Source organism: Dasypus novemcinctus, chromosome 15 (genome assembly GCF_030445035.2).
Source record: "Dasypus novemcinctus isolate mDasNov1 chromosome 15, mDasNov1.1.hap2, whole genome shotgun sequence".
Classification (NCBI taxonomy): Eukaryota; Metazoa; Chordata; class Mammalia; order Cingulata; family Dasypodidae; genus Dasypus; species Dasypus novemcinctus.
Genome location: NC_080687.1, coordinates 25,082,639 through 25,108,872, shown reverse-complemented (window position 1 = coordinate 25,108,872; position 26,234 = coordinate 25,082,639). Strand labels below are relative to the sequence as shown.

Sequence of the window (26,234 nt, the reverse complement as noted above, 5' to 3'; positions counted from 1 at the left end):
TAAAATATCTGGATTTTTTTTTCTTCCCTTTGAGAAGGACCTATGCCTCTCTCTTATTAAACTAAGTTTGAAATTTATCTCTTTATATTTCAGCTGTTAGGCAAATCTCGTAGAGATAGAGATCTGTATCACATTGACACTGTAGTAGAATCGAGGTGATCTATTGGTCAAATGCAACCTTTTTGCCCTTCAACATATTTACTTAACGTGTACAGGGAATATCTTAGCTTCTTCAATTTCTCATTTCCACCTGTGTCAGGAACACCTTTGGTAGCTTGTCAACTCACGTTCACTCCCTGGAGATTTGTGGGAGACACACATACCCCAAGAAGACTTGGAAAATGAAACTTTAAATCAAAAGACAAAAGAGATGGATTAATCAATAAAGAAGCTTCCATTTATTTCCCTCTCTCCTTTCTCCAGGCAGAATCCCCAGACGTAACAATCAAATCAGTCTGGTCTAAACTAAACTGATACCATTAAAGGTTATTTGACAAAGATATTTTGGCCTGCAGAAAGAGCTTAATTTACATTTGCATTGTTCACTTCCTGGGAAGACTTTTAGAAAAATTAAAATTATTTGCACCAGATTCCTGATGCTCCTTTGCTTATTTCTCTTTCACCAGTGGCATAAATTGTCACAGGCGGTATGTTAAATGTTTCCTTATCCAGGTTTCTAATAAGAGAGAATGGTGCATCCCATTTAGGGAATGTTAGTTTTGTTATGTTTTTAATTTTAGTAGCTTCTCTTACCTTCAGGGGATGACAAAGAAAGTTTAGATTTTTTGATTATTGATATCTCATTGTTATTTGATTTATATTTTTCCCTTAAAATGAGCCAGTGAGACATATTCATAAATTATAAGTTGACTGTCAGTTTGAGAGGAATGATGTCCATATCCATATTTCTATATATACAGAAAAGGACTCTTTATAAAAATATTATGCACTCCTAGCAATGTTTCTTTGTCAATTAGTGTTTATTGACTTAATGTTAACCAGAAGGAAATGAGCAAAGATATTGGATAGAACACTTAATGGAAAAATGTAGAACCCTCTGCTTATAAATATTGACAATATAAAGAGATCAATTTATTATCACCCAAGAAGTGAAGACCCTTTTCAGTAAACCTCAGATAGAAAGATGAAACCAAGCATGAAAATTAATTGGACCCAATTATATTTGCTGGAAATTATCATTTATTTCTCTTGCTGAAATCCAATCTACATTTATATTCTGATTATATTCTTATATTGAATTCGACAGTGTATCTCAGAAGTTCTGCATTGTTATCACCTGTTAATCCCAACCACTTCTTTTCTAAGGATTACAGTTTGCATCATGGTTGTAAATAGCATGGTAGAGAAAAGAATTCTAAATTTGACTGATGAGTGAATTGTATTTCATCCCTTAAATATTGAAGTTCCTCAGGGTAGTGTTTTAGGTCTTCTCTTCCTAGGAGTTTATCTATTCTCATGATTCAGTTACCAATACAGCTATTTCTCCTGTGGGCTTCGTACTTACCTAACTATTTACTTCATCTTTCCACTTGGATAGCGTCTTAAATTCAACAGATCCACATGCTAACTAAACTAAATTCCTTAGCCACCTCCTAAATACTCCCTCCCTCTCCCTTGGAATCCACTTCAAAAAAGTAAATAAATTAGTTAAACAAAACTGATTCCCCTTATATTTCCCCTTTTCATCTCATAGCAAAACTAGAAACTCAATTACCAAATCCAAGCTGCTCCATCTCCTATTTATCTCTCAAGTCCACCTGCTCCCCTTCCTATCCCAATGCCAAAGTAAATATCACTCTACACTATCTTGTATTACGTGGTAGTCTCCTAACACTAATGCATGGAGTAAGTACTAATTATCAATAAAAGAATGATGAATACTTTTACTTAAAGGAATACACACTGCCTTTATTTCCTTTATTATTGTTAATTAATTAACTTATTTTTTTTTATTTTATTTTTGCCAGCCTGGTAACACTGTCAAAATTAAATGTGATTATTCTGATTTGACTTGTTAATTACAATAGAACTAAACTAGCAGCAATGATGGCTGCTTTCTTGATAAGTTGAGCATATACCATCCTGTAAGAAAGGCTTTATCTCCAAGTTTTCTCTCAGTATAAGAAAAAGCTTTTCTTTCTCGTAAAAATCAGATCTTCTACATTGATTCTTCATGTACTCTGTGGTTGAACATGTACAACTCAGAGAGATGGAATCAAGATTCAATTTTATTTTTGAGTCCCACTGCCTTTTAAAATATAATCAGAAGGGATAGTCCTTTCCTTGCAACTGGATAAAAATTCAGGCAGTTCCAATGATTTTTCTGGTCTCTCTCTCAATTGGCATTCAAAGACTCAATTCAGTGATTAAGAAATTCTAGCTCTATATAAGAAAGAAAACTACAAACTTAATTAAAAATTACATCTCTTAATTCTTCAGCTACATACAAGAAACTATGCAGTGGTCTAGAGAGTCCATTTTTCTTTCTTTTCACAGTGAGCTTTGCCTCCTCCTACAGATTAAACTGGATCAGAAGGTTCTTGCTTGCATTGTAACAATATGCTTTCCCACACTCTAAGCCTTTAGGTATTTAAACTCTCTCTTGGGTGCTTTCCTGTGTTCTTTCAATCCTCTTCTACCGAGAACATTTGACTGCCCTTCCTGCGGTCTAGGTCATGTGAATTCTTCTGGCTCCCTACTTAGCTCTCACTTTTTAATGTTCTCTCCATAGAGATACTTGCCCCTGGAGTGTTCCTCTCAAGTGGTCCTCTTGGGAAGCCTTTAAAATAGTTCTATGTTATCTCTCTCTGGTTTTTGAACCAGATTCATTTGTTCATCAAAAATATATGTGCTGACAAAGTACAGGCTGATCACACTGCAGCAGGAACCTTTCCTTCCCTCCCACTGTCCTCCCCATTTCCACCTTGTGTGCGTTTTAGTGGGTGTCAAACAGCAGCCCACTGTGTCTACTATCTGGTAGGGACAATATCAGTCTGTAAGAGTGGTGAAGCCTCCTCTCTCTTGACTTGAAGATAGGGGGAAAGAAACTGTGAAATGGTACTTACAACCATATTTTCATGCTGCATAATGCAATCACTTTTCTTGTACTAAAATTGGATTTGAGATTGATAGATGATAGATCAAGTGGTAGATAAATATTAATAGATATCAAATGCCATTTATGCTTGATATATACATATGTGACTTATTGATTTAAATATATATGAATGCTGGTAGAAAAAATGTAAATTTTAAATGCTGTAATCTGGGATATCTTTAAATCCCTAGACCATCACTAAGGGTAGATTATTAAAAAGACTTTGCTAGCATTTCAAAGCATAAAAATGTAGATTTCCATATTAGAAATACATTAATGATGTGAAAATATGATTAGCAACTTGGTTTTTCCTTAACATATTTCTTTATAAAGTAGAATGTGTACTTTAGAAAATTGTCTACTTTTAATGTAGTGTTTTATATGTAAATTATGAAGAATCTCTTGAGTAAGAGTAAAAGGGAAGGCAATTTAAAGCATATAAAGTCTAAGTAGTGTATCTCTAAGTGATACCACAAAAAACTCTCCTAAAAACATAATATCATGCTTTTGCCACTCAAAGGCCTTTTTCTGTTCACATCCTGACTGTAGCCTAAATTAAGGAGAATTGAGAAGTTGTAATATTTATATTTTTAGCCTAAAATCCAAAACCGTATTTCTCTTCATTTCTGCTAACAAGTAAGGCAGTGTACTCCTGCCAAATATGCTGGAATTCATTCTGCTCTATCCACATGATTCATTTTATGGTCTTAGATTATATCTCCTTTCACACTGAGAGTTTCTAGAATGAATAGTTCTTATCACTCTGTCTTCATTCATCAGCCCTTCTAGTCCCTCCATCAGTCTATTTTCTTTCCTTTTAAGTCTTCAGGAGCTTTATTATCTTTCTTCTGGTGTTTCGCACGGTGCTGAGCACAGTATTCCTGTCCTTTTTTGAGCTGCATTGTCGGGTACAAGCCATCTGAGCTGTCAACACCAAGACACGAATAGACAAAGAAAGAAATTGGGAATGGGTAAAGGTTGGTCAGGATCCAGTCTGAAAAAAACAAACTACACTAAATTTTCTAAGAGAAGAAAAGTAGATCAGGGAATAGGTTATAGAGATTAGCCTGCAGCAGAAAGTCAGAACATCCTCTAAAACTGGAGAGATAAAGGGAGGAGATGATACTGCTGGGGGTCAGGAGCTGGGTCAGCAAGTAGAAGCTGGAACTAAGCAACCTGCCCAGCAAAACTTGGGGTCATGAAGAGTAGGCTGTAGAATGCAAATGGATCTAGAGAAAAGATTCAGCCTTTGTTGAACAGGAAGAGAATTACCATAGCTTCTATGTTCCTTGGGCCTTCCAGGCTTCTGCCAGTGCCTCTCGCTAACCAGCTCTATCTGGAAAGCCATAGGGTTAGAGCCTTGTGATACACTGTGAAACAGAGAAAGAGCAGGGTCTTCATCTGAGAGCAAATGAGTGTATGCAAAAGGAAAAATGCAGTCAAAGTACAGTGTACCGTAAAGCCCAGTTCTTTGAAAAGTGCATACATTGGCAAACATAAAATATTTGCTCTCACTGGGTAATGGAATAAGAAGCATTTTTTATTTGCTTATTTTCAATGTTTTCCAAATTTTATATAATAAGCATGGATTATCTTTTATAAAATTTTTAAAAGATTATTCTTAGCTATTTTCCTTTATTTATTCCAAATATAGACTTTTAACCCTGATAATCTCCTCAATTCACTAAAGATTATATTTAATAACCTTTGTTACTAGCCTTGTCATAGACAATTTTAAATTCTAAATGTCCACTCATGCCCATTTGCTATGTCCATATGTAAACTGTCCCCTTCTTTATGCTAATAAAATCATTAAACGTTAGTGTGAACCTGCCCTATTTCAATGCTAAGTTTTATAGATATGAAACTGAGGTTCCAAGAAAATACTCCCTCATCCTCCCATGATTAATTCCTGACACACAGCATATGTTCCAGCAGTATCTGTTAGGTCAGTATGTGGAAAGTAGAACAAAAATCCTATTTTCCTAATTCTTGATATATTGCTTCTTCTACCTTATTGCACTTTTATCCATTTTATTTTCCCCAATCTTCTACCAGTATGTATAGTTCATACAGGTAGCCATTTTAGTCAGGGTTGTTTAAAAAATACTGAGTTTCATTGCTACTATCTTAGGTAAACATATTTGAAAGCTCTTTCTCTAAAGATTTTCTTAAAATGCTAACTTACCTAAGAAAAAATGTAACCCTGACTATAATTGTAATATAGTCTAATTTTAAACAAATCAACAGCTTTTAAAAGATGTTAATATATGTTCTAATATTTGGTCTATGTGGGTGTCTTAGTTTGCTAGGGCTGCCGTAGCAAAGCACTACACACCAAATGGCTTAAAACAGCAGAAATGAGTTGTCTCTCAGTTCTGGAGGCTAGAAGTTTGAAATCAATGTGTTAGCAGGGTCATACTTACAAGAAGTTTTGTAGAGTTCTGACGGTGGTTTGACAACAATCCGTTGCATTCTTTGGCTGGGGAAATATTTTAGTTTCCTAGGTTGCTCAAGTAAGTGTGATGCAATGGTTCAGTCTAAACAATGGAAATTTAGTTGCGTGGTTTTAAGGCTAAAATGATTTCCAAATCAAGGGGTCATCAAGGCAATGTTTTCTTCCCAAAGACTGGTATTCTGGGGCTGGCAGTTCTCGGTTCTTAGCTTGCCACATGGCAAGGCACATGACAGTTGTCCTGGTCTCTCTTTTCTCTTCTGGGCTCTGTTGATGTTCAGCTTCTGGCTTCTCCTTCTATGGCTTTCTCTCTCTATGTCTGAATTTCATTCCATTAATAAAAGACTCCAGTAATAGGATTAAGACCCACCTTGACTGAGGTAGCCTCATCAAAAGGTCCTACTTACAATGGGTTCACCCCCACAATAGATTAAGTTTAAGAACATATTTTTTCTGGGGCACATATAGCTTTACACCACCACAGGAAATAACACAGTCTCTATCTCTGTCATAAGACCATCTTCTCTCTCTGTTCATCTGTCTGTCTACAAATTTCCTTTTCTCATAAGAACACCAATCATATTGGAAAAGGACCCACCCTAATCCAGTTTGGCCTTTTCTTAACTAATAACACTCTTGGAATTCTGCTTTCCAAATCAAGTCACATTCATAGGACGAAAGGTTATGACTTTAACATGTATTTTGAGGGGACATAATTCAATCCATAACAGAGGGAAAATGTCCTTGTTTCTAAAAATGCACTACTGAACATTTATCATTTGTAAAACCTGTTCCTGTGCTCCATTATCACCTGCCATCATCAGATAAGAGGACTGAGTTAATGCAGTATCATAAGTCAGCAGTGCCAGGAGTTATGGTTCTCAAATATTAATGTGTGTCTGAATTACTGGGAGCAAGTTAGAAATGCACATTCCCAGGCTTCACTTCTGTAGTGATGATTGAATAGGTCTAGGATGATGTCTAAAGTATTTGCACACTTATGAAGCACCAGGGGCTATTCTAATACAGATAATCTGTGATCCAGAATTAGTGAAGCACTAAAACTGTTAGCCTCATAGCAGGTGCTCAATTTAGCAAACATACCATAAACTTTCATTGCCCTCTTATTACCTGCCCAGCACACTGAGAGAGGTTGAGACTGCAGAATTAAAGAATTCACTAAGACTCAGCTCTGGCACATCTCTGCATCATCTTTCAGGGAATAGAGTGAGCCAAATACTTGCCTTCATTTCAGGGAATTAAAATCCACTGTTGGTAGGAAAAGCTATTTCAGTGGAGCTCTCTCGCCTTTGGATTTCAGTTTCCTTGGTGATTAGCCAAGCATGAGCTTGACAGCCTTCAAGTTAAGAAGAAAATGTATGTGGTTCGGCATTTTGTAACTTTTCTTTTCCCTTTTGAGTCCATGCAACTGGCTAGCTTATTAACTTGTGAATCACAGCCATACTGCAAATTTTATATTCCCTTTTTCATATATGGCTGATATAACTTAGCTTTTAATTGTATTTATTGTGGTGTGGAGTATCTTAGCAAGTACTTTAAAAGAAGCAGCATACTGGCACCGCTCTATGGTTTCTATTGCACTCTTCATTTGGCATCTACATGAAGCATTTAAATGAATATCGCTGACTACTGAAACATAGGCAAAATGCTTTGTTTTCTTTTGAGTCATTTTATTAAACAGAATCATTCCAAAGGAAAATTTTTTGAAGACATGACTATTTCCTTAAAATTTGTTTTGGCTTGAATGAATATGAGTTTCTATATTACTTGTATCAGGGATGCTGTCAAATGTATTATGAACCCTGTCTTCCAATGCTTAAGAGGGGGAAAATATCAGGTTCAGTTATGTAAAGATATAGGGGGAAAAAAGGAAAACATTTAACCTCATCTCTATCTCTTGCTACCTTCATGTTTGTTCTTCTTCCAGTCTCCAAATAATAGTGTAGCAAGGATGGCGTGGGAGGGGAAGGCAGAGAGCAGAGCTTTTGTACTGAGTGACACAGGGGATCTGTTCCCTGTCTCTCCAAAATCTGTTCCCTGTCTCTCCAACAATCCTTGTCATATTCCCTCTGATGGACGTATTTGAGGGAATAGGCCTTTATCTGTTCCCATGGCATTCTAGACTCACAAAGGTATAGGTGCTTTCTAGTAGAGATTAAGTTTTGCCTTGATAGTTTCCCTTTCCTAGTAATTCTTCTGTCCACTCAACCAGGCTGTGAGGGTCACTCTCTTCTGAATTGCCAGGAACCTAGTGGCTTTGTCTACCCACTTTTGCAGCATCCCTTTATTTCTTTTCTCTGCAATTCTATTGCCTCCTACTTATATTGGAGGCCACTGCTCTCAGTAAATTACAGAAGCTAAGGTATAGATGGCTGGTATGTTTAATGTGCTTACTTGGAAGCAATTACTTCATAAACTAAATAAATGAGTTTCTACTATTAAACAACTAGATAGGAAATCATCAAGACTGTAGAAGCACCCAGCAACACTGTCAACCAACAGTATCTACTGGACATTTCCAGAACATGTAAATCAGCAAAAGCAAAATATGTATTCTTTTTAAGTATCCACAGTACATGAATCGAGATAGACCATATGCTTGACCATAAAACAAACTAAACAAACTAAAAAAATTGAAAAGAATTGAAATACAGAGTAAGTTCATCTACACAATAGAATTAAACTAGAAATCACTAACAGGAAAATCTCCAAATTTTTGGAAATTAAACAGTATCCTTCTAAACCAACCATTGCTCAAATTATCCATTGATCAAAGAGAAAATCTTAAGGGAAATAAAAAAAAATATTGTGCTAAATGAAAATGAATATACAACATATTAATTTTGTGGGATACAGTTAAAGCAGTGTTGAGAGGGAAATTTATAGTATTAAATTCATGTTAGAAAAGAGAAACAGTCTCAAATAAATAGTCTAAGCTCCTTCCTCAAGAATCTAGACAAAGAACAACTAAATAAACCCAAGAGGTTTATTTAGAAGGAAGCAATTAAAAATTAAAAAAGAAATCAAAGGCACATAATTACAGTCATCAAGACAGTGTGGCATTATTGATGGAGGAATATACACCGATCAGTGAAACAGAACAAAGAGCCCAAATGTACCTAACTGGTTGCTTTGAGGAGTTAGAGTGGTCATAAATTGGCAACATGTGGAGTCCATATTGTAATATAAATGTTCTGTATGTTCATTATGTTAATGTCAATATCCTGGCTGTGATTATTTTGTAGGATGAAACCACTGGAAGAAAGAGATAAAGGTTATACAAGATCTATTTCTTACAAGTGGTCATCAATCTATGATTATGTCAAAATTAAAAAGTTTAATTAAAGATTATTTAACAGAGAGGAAAACAGGTTATATATGGACGTAATTAATGGACATGAGTAGACAGCCTTCATTTTGATTTTCAAATTGCCTTCAAAAATATGATAATGGTTGGGTAATAGAACAACACAGTAAGATTTTCTGTCGCGATTACCCATGATATTTGGAATACTTTACATTTTGAATAATTCTCCTTAGTTCACAGAGTACTTTCACATATATTATTTCACAATACTAGCAGTATAGTAAGATATTTTTCCCCATTTTACAGATTAAAAAACTGAAGCTCTGAGACATTGTGTGACTTGCCAAAGTTCAAATAAATCTAGAATGGTTTAAGATTCTCTTCCATTGTTTCACTTAGCACTGTTGTTCATAACTTAAGAAAGCACTGTTGTTTCTAATTTAAGAAGGCATACAGTTAGATCAACTTATTTTCAAAATCAGCAGAATTAACATATAGGGCTGGATAATTCTTTGTTATGGGGAGCTGGCCTTCTGCATTGTATGATGTTTAATAGCATCATTGGCTTCTGCCCAGTACATGCCAGTAGCAACTCCCATCCCCACATTACAAACAAAAATGTCTATAGATATTGTCACATGTTCCATGAGAGTCATAATCATCCCAAGTTGAGAACCACTGATCTGAAAAACTAAGGTCATATTTAGCAATGTATAATATATAACATATAGTTTACATTTTACTATTGGTAAGCCATGTTCTGGGCTAGCACAAACTGGAGAATTAGACAATGATGTAGGAGTATCTGAACAGTTTAGGTTTTGGATTTGGCCACTTAGCTCAACCCCTCTTCTGATCCAAATTATGTATTGTAAAATCTGGAAATTTGTAGGGCACTGGGATTAATATGCTATTTAGTGTCCTCTCCCAGGACCTCAGCCTCTTTTTCATAGCTTCTTTCTCAGTGTATGCTCTAGCACTCGTTTGCAGCCAAGGAGTCTATCTTCTCTGGGCTCTCTAGTTCATATTCCTGAAGGTTTGGGGGTGATTGGTCAGAATTGTTTATTCTCCTTCATGGATCATAATGCAGGAAGAGGTATCACTGGTCACATGCCACCCTGGTTCAGTCCTGGCCCACCTCAGGGCAAAAGATAGCCTGTGACTCATTCCCTGACCATGTTTCTACAACAAGTTGTTGAAAATGATAAACTCTATGCTGAACGTGTGTCTGATATGGCTTCTTTATGACCACTTTGTAAGCTCACACTTAGCTAAGATTGAGAGAGGCAAAAATACCATTTCTTCTTTCAAGGTCAAGCTTTCTGGCACTTTTTGAAATATCGACAAAACCAGATACTAAAGTCTAATTAAATGTATTATAGTAAGTAAACCTTGGTGAAGAAATTTGCCCTTTGGATAATCCAGAACTAACTGTTGCATATGTTTTGGGTTTTTTTTTTACTTCAGAGACTCCAGATTAGCACTCAATGCAGATGATCCAACAAAACCGTTTTAATGAAGACCATTGCATTTCTCAAAGTGAAATCAGATTTCAGCTCCAAGGTGTCCCAGTGTCTTTTTATTTGGCTTAGTGTGTTTTCTGTGAGGTTAGAATCCTTAGGAGTAAAAGAGATTGTGTGTGAATCATCATCATTTACACTTAAACTCATGGATCAAGAAGGTATCACAAATTACAACAGGAAAGGTGGCTTTTGTTTAATGTGCAAAATGAGATCACGCTGATGAGAAGCTTTGACTTACATGTAATGTGAACTCTAAAACCTGGAGACGCTGCTTTTATGAATAATTTAAAACTTCAGCTGAGTCAAGTTATTCTTTAAAGGAAATTATTTTCATGGTCATGTTTAATCATTAGTAATTATGCTACTTTCTTTTGTTATAGGTAATGTATGAAATTGCTGGAGCAATTGAAAAAAATAAAGACTCCCTTTCACAAAATCTTCTATTTGTTATGAAAAGTAAGTCATCTCCCTCCCACTGGCGAATTTGCCACACGTTCCTTATTTCCCTATCTCTGAACACTATCCTATAAAATATGCCACTAGCTAAAAGATAATTGAAATATCTTTTGCATTCTAAAGGCCAGATAATAAGGAATGGATCTTGCCACACGATACATTGGTTAAAATTTAATTTGGATTCCTGTAGAAACCATAATTTAACTAAGCTTTTAACAGATAGAAATGTAAAACACCTTTACCACTTTAGGGGTATGAATATAAAAAAGCTTTTCTGTGAAGACTAATGAAGATGAATATGGCTTCCAAAGTTATTTAGGCTACAGCAGGGTGAATTTCATTACTTAGGATGACTCTGGAGCACAACTCAAAGTAGTATTTTATTCTTATGTATCTTTCAGTTTTAAAGTACCAAGGCTCACTAAGTAGAAGGAGAATATAAATTTTTATATTCACGTACTTGTATATACCTCAATATAAATTTATGGCTCCTTCTACTTGGTGAGCCTTAGTATTTATATATATATAAATAAATGTCTATACTGTATTTAGAAATATGTGAAATTATATATAGCATACTTATCTATATAGTTATATATGTATGTAGCTCTATCTATAGCTATGACTATCGCTATATAATTCTGTCTCCTCCAGTGATTATTTTATTAATAGCTGTTTTTCAGTGATTCACTTGTGTCTAGGAACCTTTTCAATGACTAAAACGTATCATCTTTTGTGTCTTAAGTTGTTATAAATGAGATAGAGTCATTTATCTTTACTGGGAAAAGGAGCCTGTGATAGCATTTCATGAAATAGTTGGATGCCTTTGAGCTGGAAATAAGACATCCATATCAGAGTTTTTGCTTGAAGAACATATTTGCCTTAAATCACAGCAGCACAGTTGTAATCGATTGTTTTTCACGGGGAATTACACTCCTTGCCTCTCAGAACAGTTATTGTGAGTTCTCTTAGCTGAGACTAATGACAAAAATATGAACTTAGGACAATATCATGTAGAACAAAAGTAACAATCCTTTTGATTATCATTGGAGATATTTTCCCTCTAATTTTCAATTATTTGAACTTTCATATACAATGCACTTCCGTTTGATCCTTTTTTTTCTTTTTGTACTTGAGAAGTTGTGAGTTTACAAAACAATCATGCATACCATCCCATATAGGATTCCCATACATAGCCCCACTACCAACACCTTACATTGTTGTGACACATTTGTTACAAATTATGAGAAAATCATCATATTACAGCTATCTGTGGTCAATAGTTTATATCTGGTATATTTTTCCCACAATCTATCCACATATCAACACCATTATTAGTACTCTATGTATGTTATAGTTTATAAGAGAATGTTCTTATATTTGTTCTGTTAACTAAAGTTCGTTTACCACAGGTTCACTGCGTTATATGGTCTCCTGCTTTGTACAATTCATCCAAAGTATAGCTCAGTGGCTCTCAGTTTTATCACAGAGTTATGCTGTCATCAGCTCAGTTCATTTCAGAACATTTTCATTACTCCAAAACATAAAGCATTTCTTTTTAAGCCGTGATCTTCTATGAAGATCTCATATCCAGCTTGTTTCAGAAGTTGGAGCAATGACTTTTCCTCCACTTTTATATGTTGTGATGATCCAAATGTTAATAATTACTTAGTACTTTGCTCCTGTACCTCACTGCATATATGCTCATAAATTTGGGGCACTTTAGTTGTTAAATTTTGGGCATTTTAGTTGTTAGATTATCCCATTTTAGAGTCAGAAAAACTCTCTGCAATATTTATAGAACCCAACAAGGGAAACTTCTCATTTCAATGTGTATATAAAGTGACATGATGATAATGGCTTGCAGTTAAGTGTTTCCAGGAAATAGGAAGAAAAATCCAGAACTAGACTTACCACCAACAATATCTGTCTCTGATTCTGAGTGTCAAAAGGATGGCAGAATTTCGCTTGTAATAGTGCAAGAAAACCTGCTTTGTTCTTCCTTTCTCTCATAGGTGTAGGGCTCGAATGTTAGGGGCCCCAATGCATGATGACATCTGTGTCAGGAGAATGTCTTCATGCAGCCTGACCAAATGACTCAGAAAATAAAGAGAATTGGTTCAGTTAACATGTTTGGGTCCTTGTTTATGTCTAGTTTTTTAATATTTACTTAAGGCTTTTTTGTCTAATTATAGAAATAACATTTTGTATTGTTTATCTGTTGGTCCATTCATACATAGACATGCTAAAAGCATAAATAAAATATTTTTGTTTATTTAAACAAGGCATGACATATTTATTGTTTAATTGTTTATTCTGAAAAACATTCAAACTTAAAAAAGAAAAGTTGCAAAATCAATACAAAGAACTCCAATCCACCCTCGTTGTAGATTCATTTTTTTTCTTTACATTTCTTTTACTCTTACTTTCCCTATCTTTCTCCTTCACTCCCTGCCCTCTGTGTGTATGCATGCACATATATTTTCTGAACCATTTGAGAATAAGTTGCCTGCCCCTTTATGCCTAAATACTTCAATATATTTCCTAAAAGCAAAGGCATTGCTTACATAACCAAAGTAAATTATCAGAATATTTAACATTAATACAATAGTAATATCTAATACAGAATCTACTAATATTTAATCCAGAGTTTGCATCAGATTTTACCAATTGCCCCTTTAATATCTTTTATAGTGTTTTGTCCCCTATTCAGGATCATTCACTGCATTTAGTTGTCTTTTTTTTTTTTAGTCTTCTTTATTCTAGGACAGTTTGCCAGCTTATCTTTGACATGGGTATTATTTTTTTAAATTACAGGCCAGTTATTTTGTAAAATGCCTCCCAATATGTGTTAATGTAATAGTTTCTCCTTTTTAGAATAAGATCATGCATTTTTGGCAGAAATAGTGCAGGGGTGATATCATATCCTTTTCGGTGCCTCACCTGGAAAGGCAAATGATGACAGTTTACGCCATCATTGGTGATGTTAACTTTGATCACTTTATTAATGTGGGATCCATCAGTTTTCTCAAATTGAAAGTCACTCTTTTCCCTTTGCAATTACTAAATAATTGGTGAAGATGTACTTTGAGACTATATGAACATTCTGTTCCTCTTTAAATGTGTGCCCACTAGTTTTGCATATGTTAGTGATTCTTGCCTAAATCAATTATTTATCTTATGGCTGCAAAATCTGATTCTTCTAGCCCCTTCCTTTCATCTATAGTGACATTCTACTCTAAAAGCTTTCCTTCTTCTTTATTAATTAATTACTTTATTATTGTCATGGCCTCATAGATTTTATTCACTGGATTATAATTCATTACTGTCATTATTTTGATGCTAAAGATGTCCATGATTTGGCCAGGAAGAACTTCATGTTCTTTATATCCTTTAACATGCACTCATAATTTTTTGAAGACATACGTACTTACTTACAGGGACTTTAAAAATGTTCCAGGATCACCTGCACTGCCTCAGATCTAGAATTAGCCATTTGTCCAAGAAGCGCTCCTTTATTTAGTGGAGATTAATATTAAGAAACACTAAGTCTGGCATCTGGGTGAGCCTTTATTGTTACTGGAGTGACATTCCTTCTAGGCTCTTTTAGAACTAGAAAAATTTTATATGATATAGGTAATATATGGATGTATGGCTATATAAAACCATGATTTTATACTGATAATCGTAAGTTTAGTCCAACATCAGGGTTCTTATTAACTTGCCTGCATTCAGTAATTGAATCTCTCTTCTCTGACACTTCCATCTGGTTCCCTGTTTGTTTATTAATGTAGTGATTTTTCAATGAAAGCAGTATAAAATTTATTCTTTACCTGCCCAGTTTTATACTTGGTCAGGCAAAATATAATCTGAATATGAAAAAGGTAGACTCTAAAATGCTCTGCTACTAAATACTGTCTTTGAGGCTGAGCATGATCTTAAATGATCTATACACATCATTTCACATTTTTTTTTATTTTTTATTAATTCATCTTTTTTAAATATTACATTCAGAAAATATGAGGCCCCAAGCACTCCCCACCCCTCTCACCCCACCTCTCCCCTCACAGCAACACTCCCCCATCTTCATGACACATCCATTGCATTTGATGAATACATCTCTGAGCATCGCTGCACCTCATGGTCAATGGTCCACATCATAGCCCCCACTTTCCCATGTTCCATCCAGTGGGCCATGGGAGGATCTACAATGTCTGGTAATTGTCCCTACAGCACCACCCAGGACAACTCCAAGTCCCGAAAATGCCTCCACATCTCATCTCTTCCTCCCATTCCCTGCACCCAGCAGCCACCTTGGTCACTTTTTCTACACCAATGCCACATTTTCTTCGATTACTAACCACAATAGTTCATGAATAGAATATCAGTAAGTCCACTCTAATCCTTACTCTATTCCTCCATCCTGTGGACCTTGGATTGGTTGTGTCCATTCCACATCTATGTCAAGAAGGGGCTTAGACAAAGATGTACTTACCAAATCCAATGGATGTGTCATGATGATGGGAACGAGTGTTGTTGGGGGGGGGGGGAGAGGGGGGGTGGGGGGGTGGGGTTGAGTGGGACCTCACATGTATGTTTTTAATGTAATATTATTACAAAGTCAATAAAAAATAAAATAAAAAAAAAAAAAAAAAAAAAAAAGAAGGGGCTTAGATTCCACATGGATGCTGGATGCAATTCTCCTGCTTTCAGTTGTAGGCACTCTTGGCTCCATGGTGTGGTGGTTGACATTCTTCAACTCCATGTTAGCTGGGTGGGGTAAGTCCAATAAACCAGAGTGTAGGAGCTGAAGTCTGTTGAGGCTCAGGGCCTGGCTATCATATGGTCAGTCCAGAGATTCAGATCCCCTAGATATAACTTAAATCCCAGCACCAACTACAATTCTGGTAAAGTAACAGGAGAGGCTTGTGAAAAGAGATCACATCTGAGTCCAGCTCCATCATGCAGAAACACCAACTCCAAAGAAGGGCCAACTGACATGGCTGTGAACTCCATCTGCCATGACCATAAAACCTGTGGGTCTCTTTTTCCCTCAAAAGAACCAATACCTGGAGTTGTATCTATTTTATCTGTCTCTGAGACTCTGCTCAGGTGTGCATAAGGGTAACCCCTCTGATAACCTCCAGACTCTTTTTTAGAGACTCATAGCCATATAAACTCATTTGTCCTTTCCATTTCTCCCCTTGATTTAGGTCAAAAAGTATTTTTAACTCCTGTTATTATATGTAGACAGGGATCTTCTGCTGGTCCGTGCTGAACCTTTTATTCAAGGTCATTTTCTAGTTACGTTATCAGCTGGTACTTGGTAGTGATCCCTAGGTACCAGGGAGGCTCATCCCCGGGAGTCATGTCCCACGCTGGGGGGAAGGCAGTGCATTTACATGCTGAGTTTGGCTTCGAGACTGGACACATTTGAGCAACACGGAGGCTCTCAGGAGGGAACTCTTAGGCACACTGCTGCTCTAGGCCTTGTTCTTATTTCAGGTGCACAGGCTCACAAGCATAGTCATTAGTATTAGTGGCTCACTATTGGACCCTCATTCCTTCCTGGTCCTTGCCATTGCACCCGGGGGACTGCCGCTCCTCCCCTAGGGACCGCGACAGAGCCCCCCCAGCCAGGAACCCAGCACCCGCCCCCCCCCCCAGCTGTTGTTTTTAATCCTTTCCACTATGAAAATATCCAAACATTTCCATGCACCCCAGACACATGCCCTGTAGAACTCCCTGTCAACCATATGTCCCCTGTCAATAACATCCCACACCAGTATTCCTCCGCTGCCATTGTTGAACCACTCTGTAATCCAAAACTTCCTGAAAAGTGAAGCCCAATATAATGCCAGGTTCCCTTAATTTCACATTTTAATATTACCTTAATCCTCAAGGTTGGTACCGCCATCCTCATTTTACAGAAGGGAAAACTGAGGCTGAAAAACTATCTCCATACAGATATAAATAACACAGGAAATATTTATCCCAGACCTTTAAACATGATGTTATAGTCCTTTTACGATGCTATTGGATTTGTAAACAAAAAATCTATTCATCCATGCTCCATTTTCTTCCTGAGGTGTCAAAAAGGAGCATGTCCCCAGAATTATTAGTATTGTATACCCTAACTTCTCAAATAGATCAGCCTGGTCATGCTTATATCTATGCAGCTTAACCGCATCAGTAAAAGAGGTGCTTCTTTTTCCCTTTTTTAACCATAACAGTCACTGCAAACGAACGAGATAGGTAGGGTCTCCCACAGGTATTTAATACTACTCTGAGATAGGTTAGACCCTGGAAAACTGTTTTCCTGGGTACTTATTTTCCTGGAATAGGAAATTGATAACAGAAACCATACGTCTTCCTGATTTATTCAAATGAATGCAAGCTGCTTAGCAAGTACTATTTGGTTCAGACTGCTAAGCGAGTACTAAGAGCTACATAACTAGAGAGTGCAGTGCCAAGTGCTCAGGTGGAGGAAGGGGATGTCCAGGATCAGGAACCCTGGCCAAGGACAATAACAGTCAGAATTAATCAAATGGTATGAATGAAAGTGGAGGAAATAAAATAGGAATATAGGGAAAGATAGGCACCTCAGTCCACTACAGTCAAGTGTGTCTTCCACTCTGTTTTAGTGGTGAAAGCATTTGGATGAGGAATATATTGAATACTTAACGTAAATATAATGACTTTAACCCCACTTACAATATCCATTTATTTATTTCCTAGCTAGTGAAAATGTCGTGATCAATCATTTGTTCCAGTCGAAACTGTCACAAACAGGATCCCTCCTATCTTCCTATCCCTCCTGTAAATTTCGAGGACATAAATCTGCCCTGCTCAGTAAGAAAATGACAACTTCTTCAATTATTGGCGAAAACAAGAATTATCTAGAGCTTAGTAAGGTAGGAGTTTTTGTGATTCTTGCTCCGCTGCTTTTAAGGTTGCTTAAGTTCATTGGCTACTTCTTAAACCCACCATTTTGAAATCCACTGAAAGAAATTAGACTTCTAATTGAAAGAATTAAAGAAATGGTGCCCACTTGCAGTAAAACCATCAGAAAGAGGAAACAGTATAGGACAATACTTTAAAGTGAAAATTCAATAGCAAATGTAGTATTAGTAATTTTACTGGTTGTCTGCAACATCCTGTTTACGTTTCAGGGGCAGTAGGCTTAGAGAAAATAAATTTAGCTTCCTTATTCTGTTGACATTAATCACTTCAGAGGATTTAGGTCTCTAAACAATAAATTCTAGTTTTTATTAAGGTACAGTGTATTTTTCAGGTACTTGAATGTTTTTACTATGCATTTTGTAGATTTTTAACTTACATGTAGTATACTAATTTTTTAACATGTATTTGTCCGGTACAGTTTAGTTGTACATATAATCTAATGGTTCTCTCTAATTGGTAAGAAATACATATGAAGTGTTTTAGGTTTCCTAAGGGTTCAGTGTTTGATTGTATCTGTTTGCTTTGCATGCCTCTGCCAAAACTCTAAAGAATGAGAAATATAATTGGCAAGGTGTCCAGGACAATCAATTTTAGAAATTAAGTTGCTGTATCTTGCTGGAATGCATTTTAGCTTACCAATTAAAATAAAAGAATAATTAAAATAGTTTCTATTTTAGAAGAGTAACAGAAATTTGATAACATTATAAATAAGTGTATGTTGAGTGTTGTGTGTAGTCTTTAGCCAGAAGATCCAAGAATTAGAGATCCCTCGATGTAGTTGTTCCAGAAGTGAATGATCACAGGAATTCAATCTCATTGCATAAAGAACAGCACCCTTAACATAAATTTTTTTTAAAAAGACAAATGATTACTCTTTGTATGGAAGATCTCTATTCCTAGGGGTTTTGGTGAACCTTCTGGCTCTTCCTTTCTCAATCATACTGGCAATCAAGAGCAAGAAATCACCATACACCTCTGAACTGTAATTTTTAACCTTAATTATTAAACATTATAAGGCATAGATGCCATTAGTCTTTTCCCTAAAGGACTGCAAAAGGAAGATAATTCACAGTAACTCCTACACCCAGAAAGGGAAATTGAGTGCTCAATTTCAAGTGCTGAGGATTTATTTATTATGATTACTCCTTAAGTGTGTCTCAAGGGAAAGTTCTTTTCCCCTCTTTCTTCCTTTCAGCATTATCCCCATAGCATCTACCCCTGTGACCCAGAAAGGAATAGGATTTTGCCAGCTTCTTAACTGAGCATCACCATGTGCATTTTGTTTGTTGAAAACAGGTTGGTCTTGGACCAGTCTTTTCAGTGTACATTCCACTGTCAGTTATAATTAATCATTTCAGCTTAACAGTTCATCCAAATGAAAGGAAATAAGATATTGTCAGAACCAGTCCTACCAAACTGACAAGAATATTTTATCAGAAATTTTTATTTTATCAAGACCTTTTTATCGAAGACAGATGATTTTAGATCAATAGATATGTTGGTCTAAGTCTGTGTGATTTTATAAAATGTAGTATTGCATTAGTGACCAAGGACCCTTTTAACTACTGGTAGAATTTAATTAATTACCACCTGCTCTTTATTTCTTCACCCATTGCCCTCACATCCACAGACTTATTTTGTGTCTACATTATCATTTAATCCTTGCTATGTATGGAATGTTTTCTTTTAAAAACTGTATATAACTACTTACCAAAGAAAACAGTCTATTGTCATTTTCCACGGTTAGGTTATTAATAATTCCATTTAGTAGTTTAAGAAATAGAAAAAGAAAACAAGAGAAAGAATAACATGGCTAAGAAGCATTAAATCATGCATCCATCCAATTACTGATTGTAGTTAAACTTCAGGAAATAAACCAATGACTTAAAGCATCAAATCTTTGTAATATAAAATAGTATCCATTTGTCCCAGAGTAAACTACATTTCACAGTGAAAGTGGACAATTTGTAATATAAGCAGGATACTATGATGAGCTCATTTCACCACTAAAATGAGATCATTTTACCACTAAAGGATCTATGTCTCACTATTCTCAAATTGAAATGGGTGCAGGATATTGGTAGATGAGATTTCTACAACAACCCTGCACTTGAAAGTTTGGCAGTAATAGATTATTTTTCATAAAGTGACAGTTTCCCCTAATTATAGTAACATTAGGAAAATTCATTGGTTACTGATTTGAAAACCTTAGCTTTATGTCTGTATTTGCTTATAAGTGACTTTATATGAATGTGAGGGTTAATTTTTTTCTTCTAAATAAAACAAATGGCTTAATTTTTCTTTCTTTTTCTTTTCATTACAGTTATTAAAAAAGAAAAGATCATCTCCACTTCTTCAAAGATTAGAACGGGGAGGTCCAATTACCATAGCATCACAGCTCAGGGTTAGTGATGTCCTCAGATTTCACAAGCTTAGATTATATCAATTGGAAAGGATTTACAAAAAATCATTTTTATTCCATTTTTGACTAGCTCGAGTACCTCAAAAAAAGTTAAAAATAAACACAGTAAGTGGGCGCAAAATAAACAAAGGGGTCATGGATTGAAGATAAATATTTTCATTTTAAAAATGCTTTATATTTTCAGTCAGTGTCTTTGGAGAATTAGTTGAGCTTTGCTTCTCTCCTTAGATATCTCTAAAGGATATTATTGGAAAACTTCAGAAGTGCTCACCACACTTTATTCATTGCATCAAGCCCAATAACTCAAAGCTGCCAGATTCTTTTGATAATTTTTATGTGTCTGCTCAACTACAATATATTGGGGTTCTGGAGATGGTGAAGATCATCCGGTATGGATACCCTGTCCGCCTTTCCTTCACAGATTTCCTGTCAAGGTAAATCCTTCTGCTCTTGAAAACATTTTAGCATCCACTGTTCACTGTAGTATGCTACCAACATGGTAGCAAGTGTCTTATGTTTTCTTTCTGGGGTTTCTACTATTGTTTATTTTCTATCTCTGGAAAAGAATAAAATGCACTAACAAGTTTCTATAAAAAGTCACTAATCTTTACTGACAATGTTACCTTAAAACCATTGTCATGCTACATTAATTTCTGGATTTACTTGGATTTAAATATTTATATAATTGCTGCTTATAAAGTTCACTTGAAATTTATTATTTAAAGGAAGAATTTAATATGTGATTATTTTCTCCTTTATATCTATGAACTAAATATTATTTAGAGCAAGGGTTGACAAATTATGCTCATGGGCTAAATCTGGGCCACCACCTGTTTTTGCAAATAAAGTTTTATTGGGACATAGACACAATCATTCATTTATGTATTGTCCGTGGCTGCTTTTGCACTACAACGATAATAAAGACCATAATATTTACTGTCTGGCCCTTTTAAAGAAAAATGTTTTTTGATCCGTGATTTAGAGAAATTCAGCACAAAAAATATACTGTGCACAAATCAGTGGGCTAATTCCAAAGAGAAATTAGTGTGGTAGGACTCATCATTGTATGCCTCTTAGTCATTTTCCCACAATACCTTCTTCACAGCCATTTGGAAATTCACCCAAATGCAACATCTTCCTTTCAGGCAATATGTTTTTCTATAAGCCTTTTCATTTCATCAGAAACCGTAGCCTATTTTTAAGCAAATTTCAAATATTCACTATTGAATCCCTTTTAAAGAAATTAGTTGATGTATATTATTTTAGTTTTCAAATATATGCTAAGCAGCACTGACCAGTCTTGAGTTTAGATACTGGACTGTGGCTTTACACTCCTGACTTGATAAAGTTCTACACTTTAGTAGGCAGGTGAATGCATATGTAAAAAATAGCCATTCAGTGCTATTGAATTTTGGAATATGTACTAAGTGTTATAGATGCATAGAAAGGAGTCTGTTTGGAATAAGAGAGGAATTTTGGGTGAAGCCAGCATTAAGCTTTGAAGGATGATGTAGGTAGTAATTAGATCTATATAATGAGGTATAGTTTTAGGCATTCAAAACATAAAATGGGGGTTGGGCAAAAAGAAAAACTGAATGTATTTGGTCATACTATATAAAGTAAGGAGATGAATTTTTAAAATGATGCACAGGGAAGCGGCTGTGGCTCAATCAGATGAGTTCCCGTCTACCATATGGGAGGCACTCGGTTCACATCCCAGGGCCTCCTTGTGAAGGCAGGCTCACCCACATGCTGTGGAACGCCACCAGGCCCGCAGATGCCACGGAGAGCCAACTTAGCAAGGTGACACAACAAAAAGAAGGGAGACAAGCAGGAACACAGAAGAGCCCGCAGCAAATGGACACAGAGAGCAGACAGCAAGCAAGCCACAAGGGGGGAGGGGAAGTAAAATAAATAAATACAGACATAGAAGAACATACAGCAGAATGGACACAGAGAGCAGACAGCACGCAAAAAGCTGCGGGGTGGGGGGGGTGGGGCTAAAAAAAAGATGATACATATAGATCTTTGCCTGAAGGCCAAATTATAAAACAATAGGAGGACATAAAATTTTTTTGAAGTGCTTCATTAGTAACATTTTTGATATATTAAGCAGGCCTCTCTTTCAACTATTTTCCATCAAGAATTAGAACTTAGAGGTGTTAAGAAAAAGACAAATTAATATTACTCATTTTCTTCACTTTACTGGAAATAATATGTCAGGAAATCTCACTGATTTTGATAAATGATCAACATAGATATTCCAACCTGCAATTCAGTGTTCAACTATATCTAAGTATAATCGTCTAGCATTCCCTTTGTTGTAAGACTTTTGCAGAAAATAATTAATCTTGGACTACTATTAAAATGTTGTTGTCTTCCCAGAGAATGGAAATTATTTTAAAGGTAGTGTAAGAAAATTGTAATGAGAAAGATGAGACTTTATAAACATGCCCATGTATTCCCAACTACTCAGAAATTTTTTTTGGATTTTCCACCTTTGGGATTATTATTGCTATTAGTTTTATAACTGTATCTTATGTGCACTTGCAGTTATTACTTCCTTAATCTAGGGTCCATGATGGGGCTTTGAAATCTGTCTACCTCCTAAAATTGTTTATTTCTTGGTTAGTGTGTATGTGAGTTTGTCTGTGTGTTTTGTAGCAAAAAAAAAAGTCCATTCTTTTTGTGGAAAGATAACATAAAAGCTTAAGATGTGCTATTTCTTAAATCAGCATGTAAAAGAACTCATATTTGAAGATGATATAAAATTGAACAGAATATTAGTATTATGGATACAATCAAGATTTTAAAAGATTTTGAAAAGGTTGTGAATGTGAACCCAACCAATAAGATAAAATTCAACATGAATAAATGTAAAATCTAGCATTTATGGCTAAAAACTAGCTGTACAACTGTAGTACAGAAAAGTCTGTTTGAGTAGCTATTTGTCTGAAGAAAAAAAAAAAAAGATTTCAAGAATTTCGTCCACTACAAGTTCCATGATGAGCTACTAGTGCAAAGAAGATGCTAAACAAAAATAAAAACAAAACACACAAGCAAATAAGCCTAAGTCAATTGCGGACTGCCATCTTTGAGATATTTAGTTCCAAACCAAAGATGTAATATTCACACCAAGACTAAAATTCTGTGTTCAATTTTTATAACAAATATTTTTCCAGAAGAAGTAGTGCTTGTTCATTGCACAATTTGGTGAATTTCACAAAGACACAAAGCAAAAAATATACACCATGTGAGTTCATATGTGCCCTTTCATTTTAAATTGGAATGTCTTCAGAAGAAAGAAGATAAAAAGAAGCACCAAAAATGATTTGGGAAATGGATATCTTTAACCTGCAGAAAATACAAATCAGATAGACAAGATATTTGCATTTAGAAACTTAGAAGATGCTTACGAATATGCTAATAGTTACATTGTCTCATACCATAGGAAAGAACTGCAAAGTCAGTTATTACAAGTGGATATATTAACCTTGAATATAAGAATTAATTTTGTGCTTGTGTTGGCTATCACCACATTAAGAGGCATTTGATAAGGACAGCTCTTAATCTGCCTCTTTCTATTCCCTAGGTAGAAATCCATTAATATTCCTCAAATATGTTTGGCCTGTTACTTAGTGTATACTTCCCACATATTATAGTTTGGATATTAAAAGTCAACTCTTCTACCCAAGTGGTCTCTGGAACAATGAATTTAAAACCTGACTACATATGTTTAAAATAAAAATTGCTAAGCTTCACTCCAGAATTTATTAATCAGAATCAATAGGGGATTGGAATTCAAGGACCCAATGGTTTGTAGCTCCATTGGTGAATAAGAATTAAGAATTGCTGTCCTACAGTTAAATGTAAAGTAGCATATGGTCTCAGAGAGTCAAAGGCCTTGGTAAATTCTACTTTGGTTATCAAGTAATTTCCTTTCTAAGTATTGCCTAGAGCAGTGGCTCTAATTTTAGTATGCATCAGAATCATCTAGAAGTCTTGTTAAAACACAGATTGTTGAGCACCACTACCAGAACTTCATGTTCATTAGTTCTGGGCATGGCCTAGAAATGAGTATTTCCTACAAGTTCCAGGTTGATGTTGATTCTGCTGGTCTGGAGGCAACCTTTTGAGAACCACTGGCCCAGCATATCTACATACATGGGAAAAATATTGTTTTTCACTGTCTTTATTTTTTCCCCAGCCAATGGTGGAAATCAAAGTGACTTGGAAATGGAAAATCTCAGGTCCCACCCCAGCTTTACTGAATCATTATCTGCAAATGTGTCAAGATTCCCAAGTGATCTGTATGTAATAGAAGTTTGAGAAGCATTATTAGTGGACCCTTACATTGGGTATAAAATAGGATTAATTTCTACTCTACAATTTAATTTTTTTAAGTACATTCTCTTCTGTTTCTTTATTCTGTTGGAGTGTCTTAGAATCATGGAATCATAGAAGTTCTGCATTCAAGGATTCCTTAGTAGTTCAGGAGTTCAACCCCTGCTAGCTTCTAATCCAAATTGCTCTGATCCCACCAGAACTGGGTGGGGAACATGGGCAAATAGGTATGTGCATTTATGTATGTAAATACACATGCACACGTGCATATGCATATCATGATGATTATAAATTGTTTTATTTTTTTGTATTTTCCAAGTCTAGTTTCACATATTTAATCTACCAGAATGGATCCCTGTTAAAATAGTTGTAACAATTTGAAACTGGGTGGGCCCCAGAAGGTCATGTCCTTAGAGCTAATCCATTCCTTGCTTTTAAACCTATTGTAGGTTGGAACTTTTAATTAAATACTTCATTTAAGGGCCTTTGATTAGAGTGTGTGACCCAGGGTGGGTCTTAATCCTCTCACTAGAGTCCTTTATAAATGGGAGAAAAATGCAGAGACACAAAACAAAACTACTAGAAGCAGAGAGAGGAACCCCTGGAAGCCAGAAGCTGAAAACAAAAGAATGAGAGAAAAAGCCACAGGAGCAGAGAGAAAACTGGGGCAGCCTGAAGTAGAAAACAATGGAGTCTGAAGTAGAAAGCAGACACCAGCAGATGCTACTATTTTACCCTGTCATTTGTCTACTCACCCACAGATGCAATTCAGAGAGAAAGCATCTCCTTTTGATGCCTTGATTAGGACACTTTTCTCAGCCTCAGAACTGTAAGCTTATAAATTAATAAATCCTCAGTGTAAAAGCCAACCTATTTCTGGAATATTGTCTTGCAGCCTTTACCAAAGTAAAACAATAGCATATGCAATTAATAGCTTTTCAAATTAAGATAATATTTTATATGTATGCAACCCTTAATAGACTATTCTTTCTTCTAGACAAAGAGCATTTTATTCAATCACAATACCTGTGCATAGTAGTTGTTCTATAAGAATTTTCATAATGAAACTGGCATTGGAGATTAATGGCTATTCAAACTAACATACACTTTCTACTTAGGTAGATATTTATTGTATGAGTCAATGCCATACTTTATTTTTAAATGAGGCATAGGGTGGGAAATGGTACATTTTGGTAAATCTATGCATTTCTTTCACTGGTGCCTTATTTTTAAAAAGATGAAATGTTTAATCATCATCCCTATCTGCAAAGACATATCAGTTGGATGGGATTATTAATTTACCTCAGTGAAAATTTGTCACCATCTCCCTTAAATTAAGGATGCCAGTCTGGAATAATATTACAAAAAGCACTGATATACATAGATAGTATCAATTTGTAAAGAACTTGAACAAAATATAATACACATAATACTACATCTAGGAAGAATATTTATTTATTTATTTATTTATTTATTTCTTGAGTGTCCAGAAAGCTCATCAGGACTTTAAAGTATCACCAGGCTGTGAAACATCATTATATAAACATTCCTGAAGGTGTGATTTAGTAGTAATTTTTGGTTGCCAGAATTTATCATTCCTATTGGAAATATTTATTTTCTATTCA

At 35.5% G+C, this 26,234-nt stretch overlaps 1 protein-coding gene across 9 annotated transcripts in view; it reads left to right on the top strand.

Annotated features, from left to right (window-relative positions):
- Positions 1-26,234, top strand: part of MYO16 (myosin XVI) — a 732,830-nt gene that overhangs the window by 559,365 nt on the left and 147,231 nt on the right. For all 9 annotated transcript variants that reach the window (XM_058276443.2, XM_058276441.2, XM_058276437.2 and 6 more), the window contains exons 24-27: positions 10,805-10,880; positions 17,619-17,794; positions 20,167-20,247; positions 20,494-20,699. In XM_058276443.2, the coding sequence (XP_058132426.1) occupies positions 10,805-10,880; positions 17,619-17,794; positions 20,167-20,247; positions 20,494-20,699 (539 nt within the window). The remainder of the gene's footprint in view (positions 1-10,804; positions 10,881-17,618; positions 17,795-20,166; positions 20,248-20,493; positions 20,700-26,234) is intronic.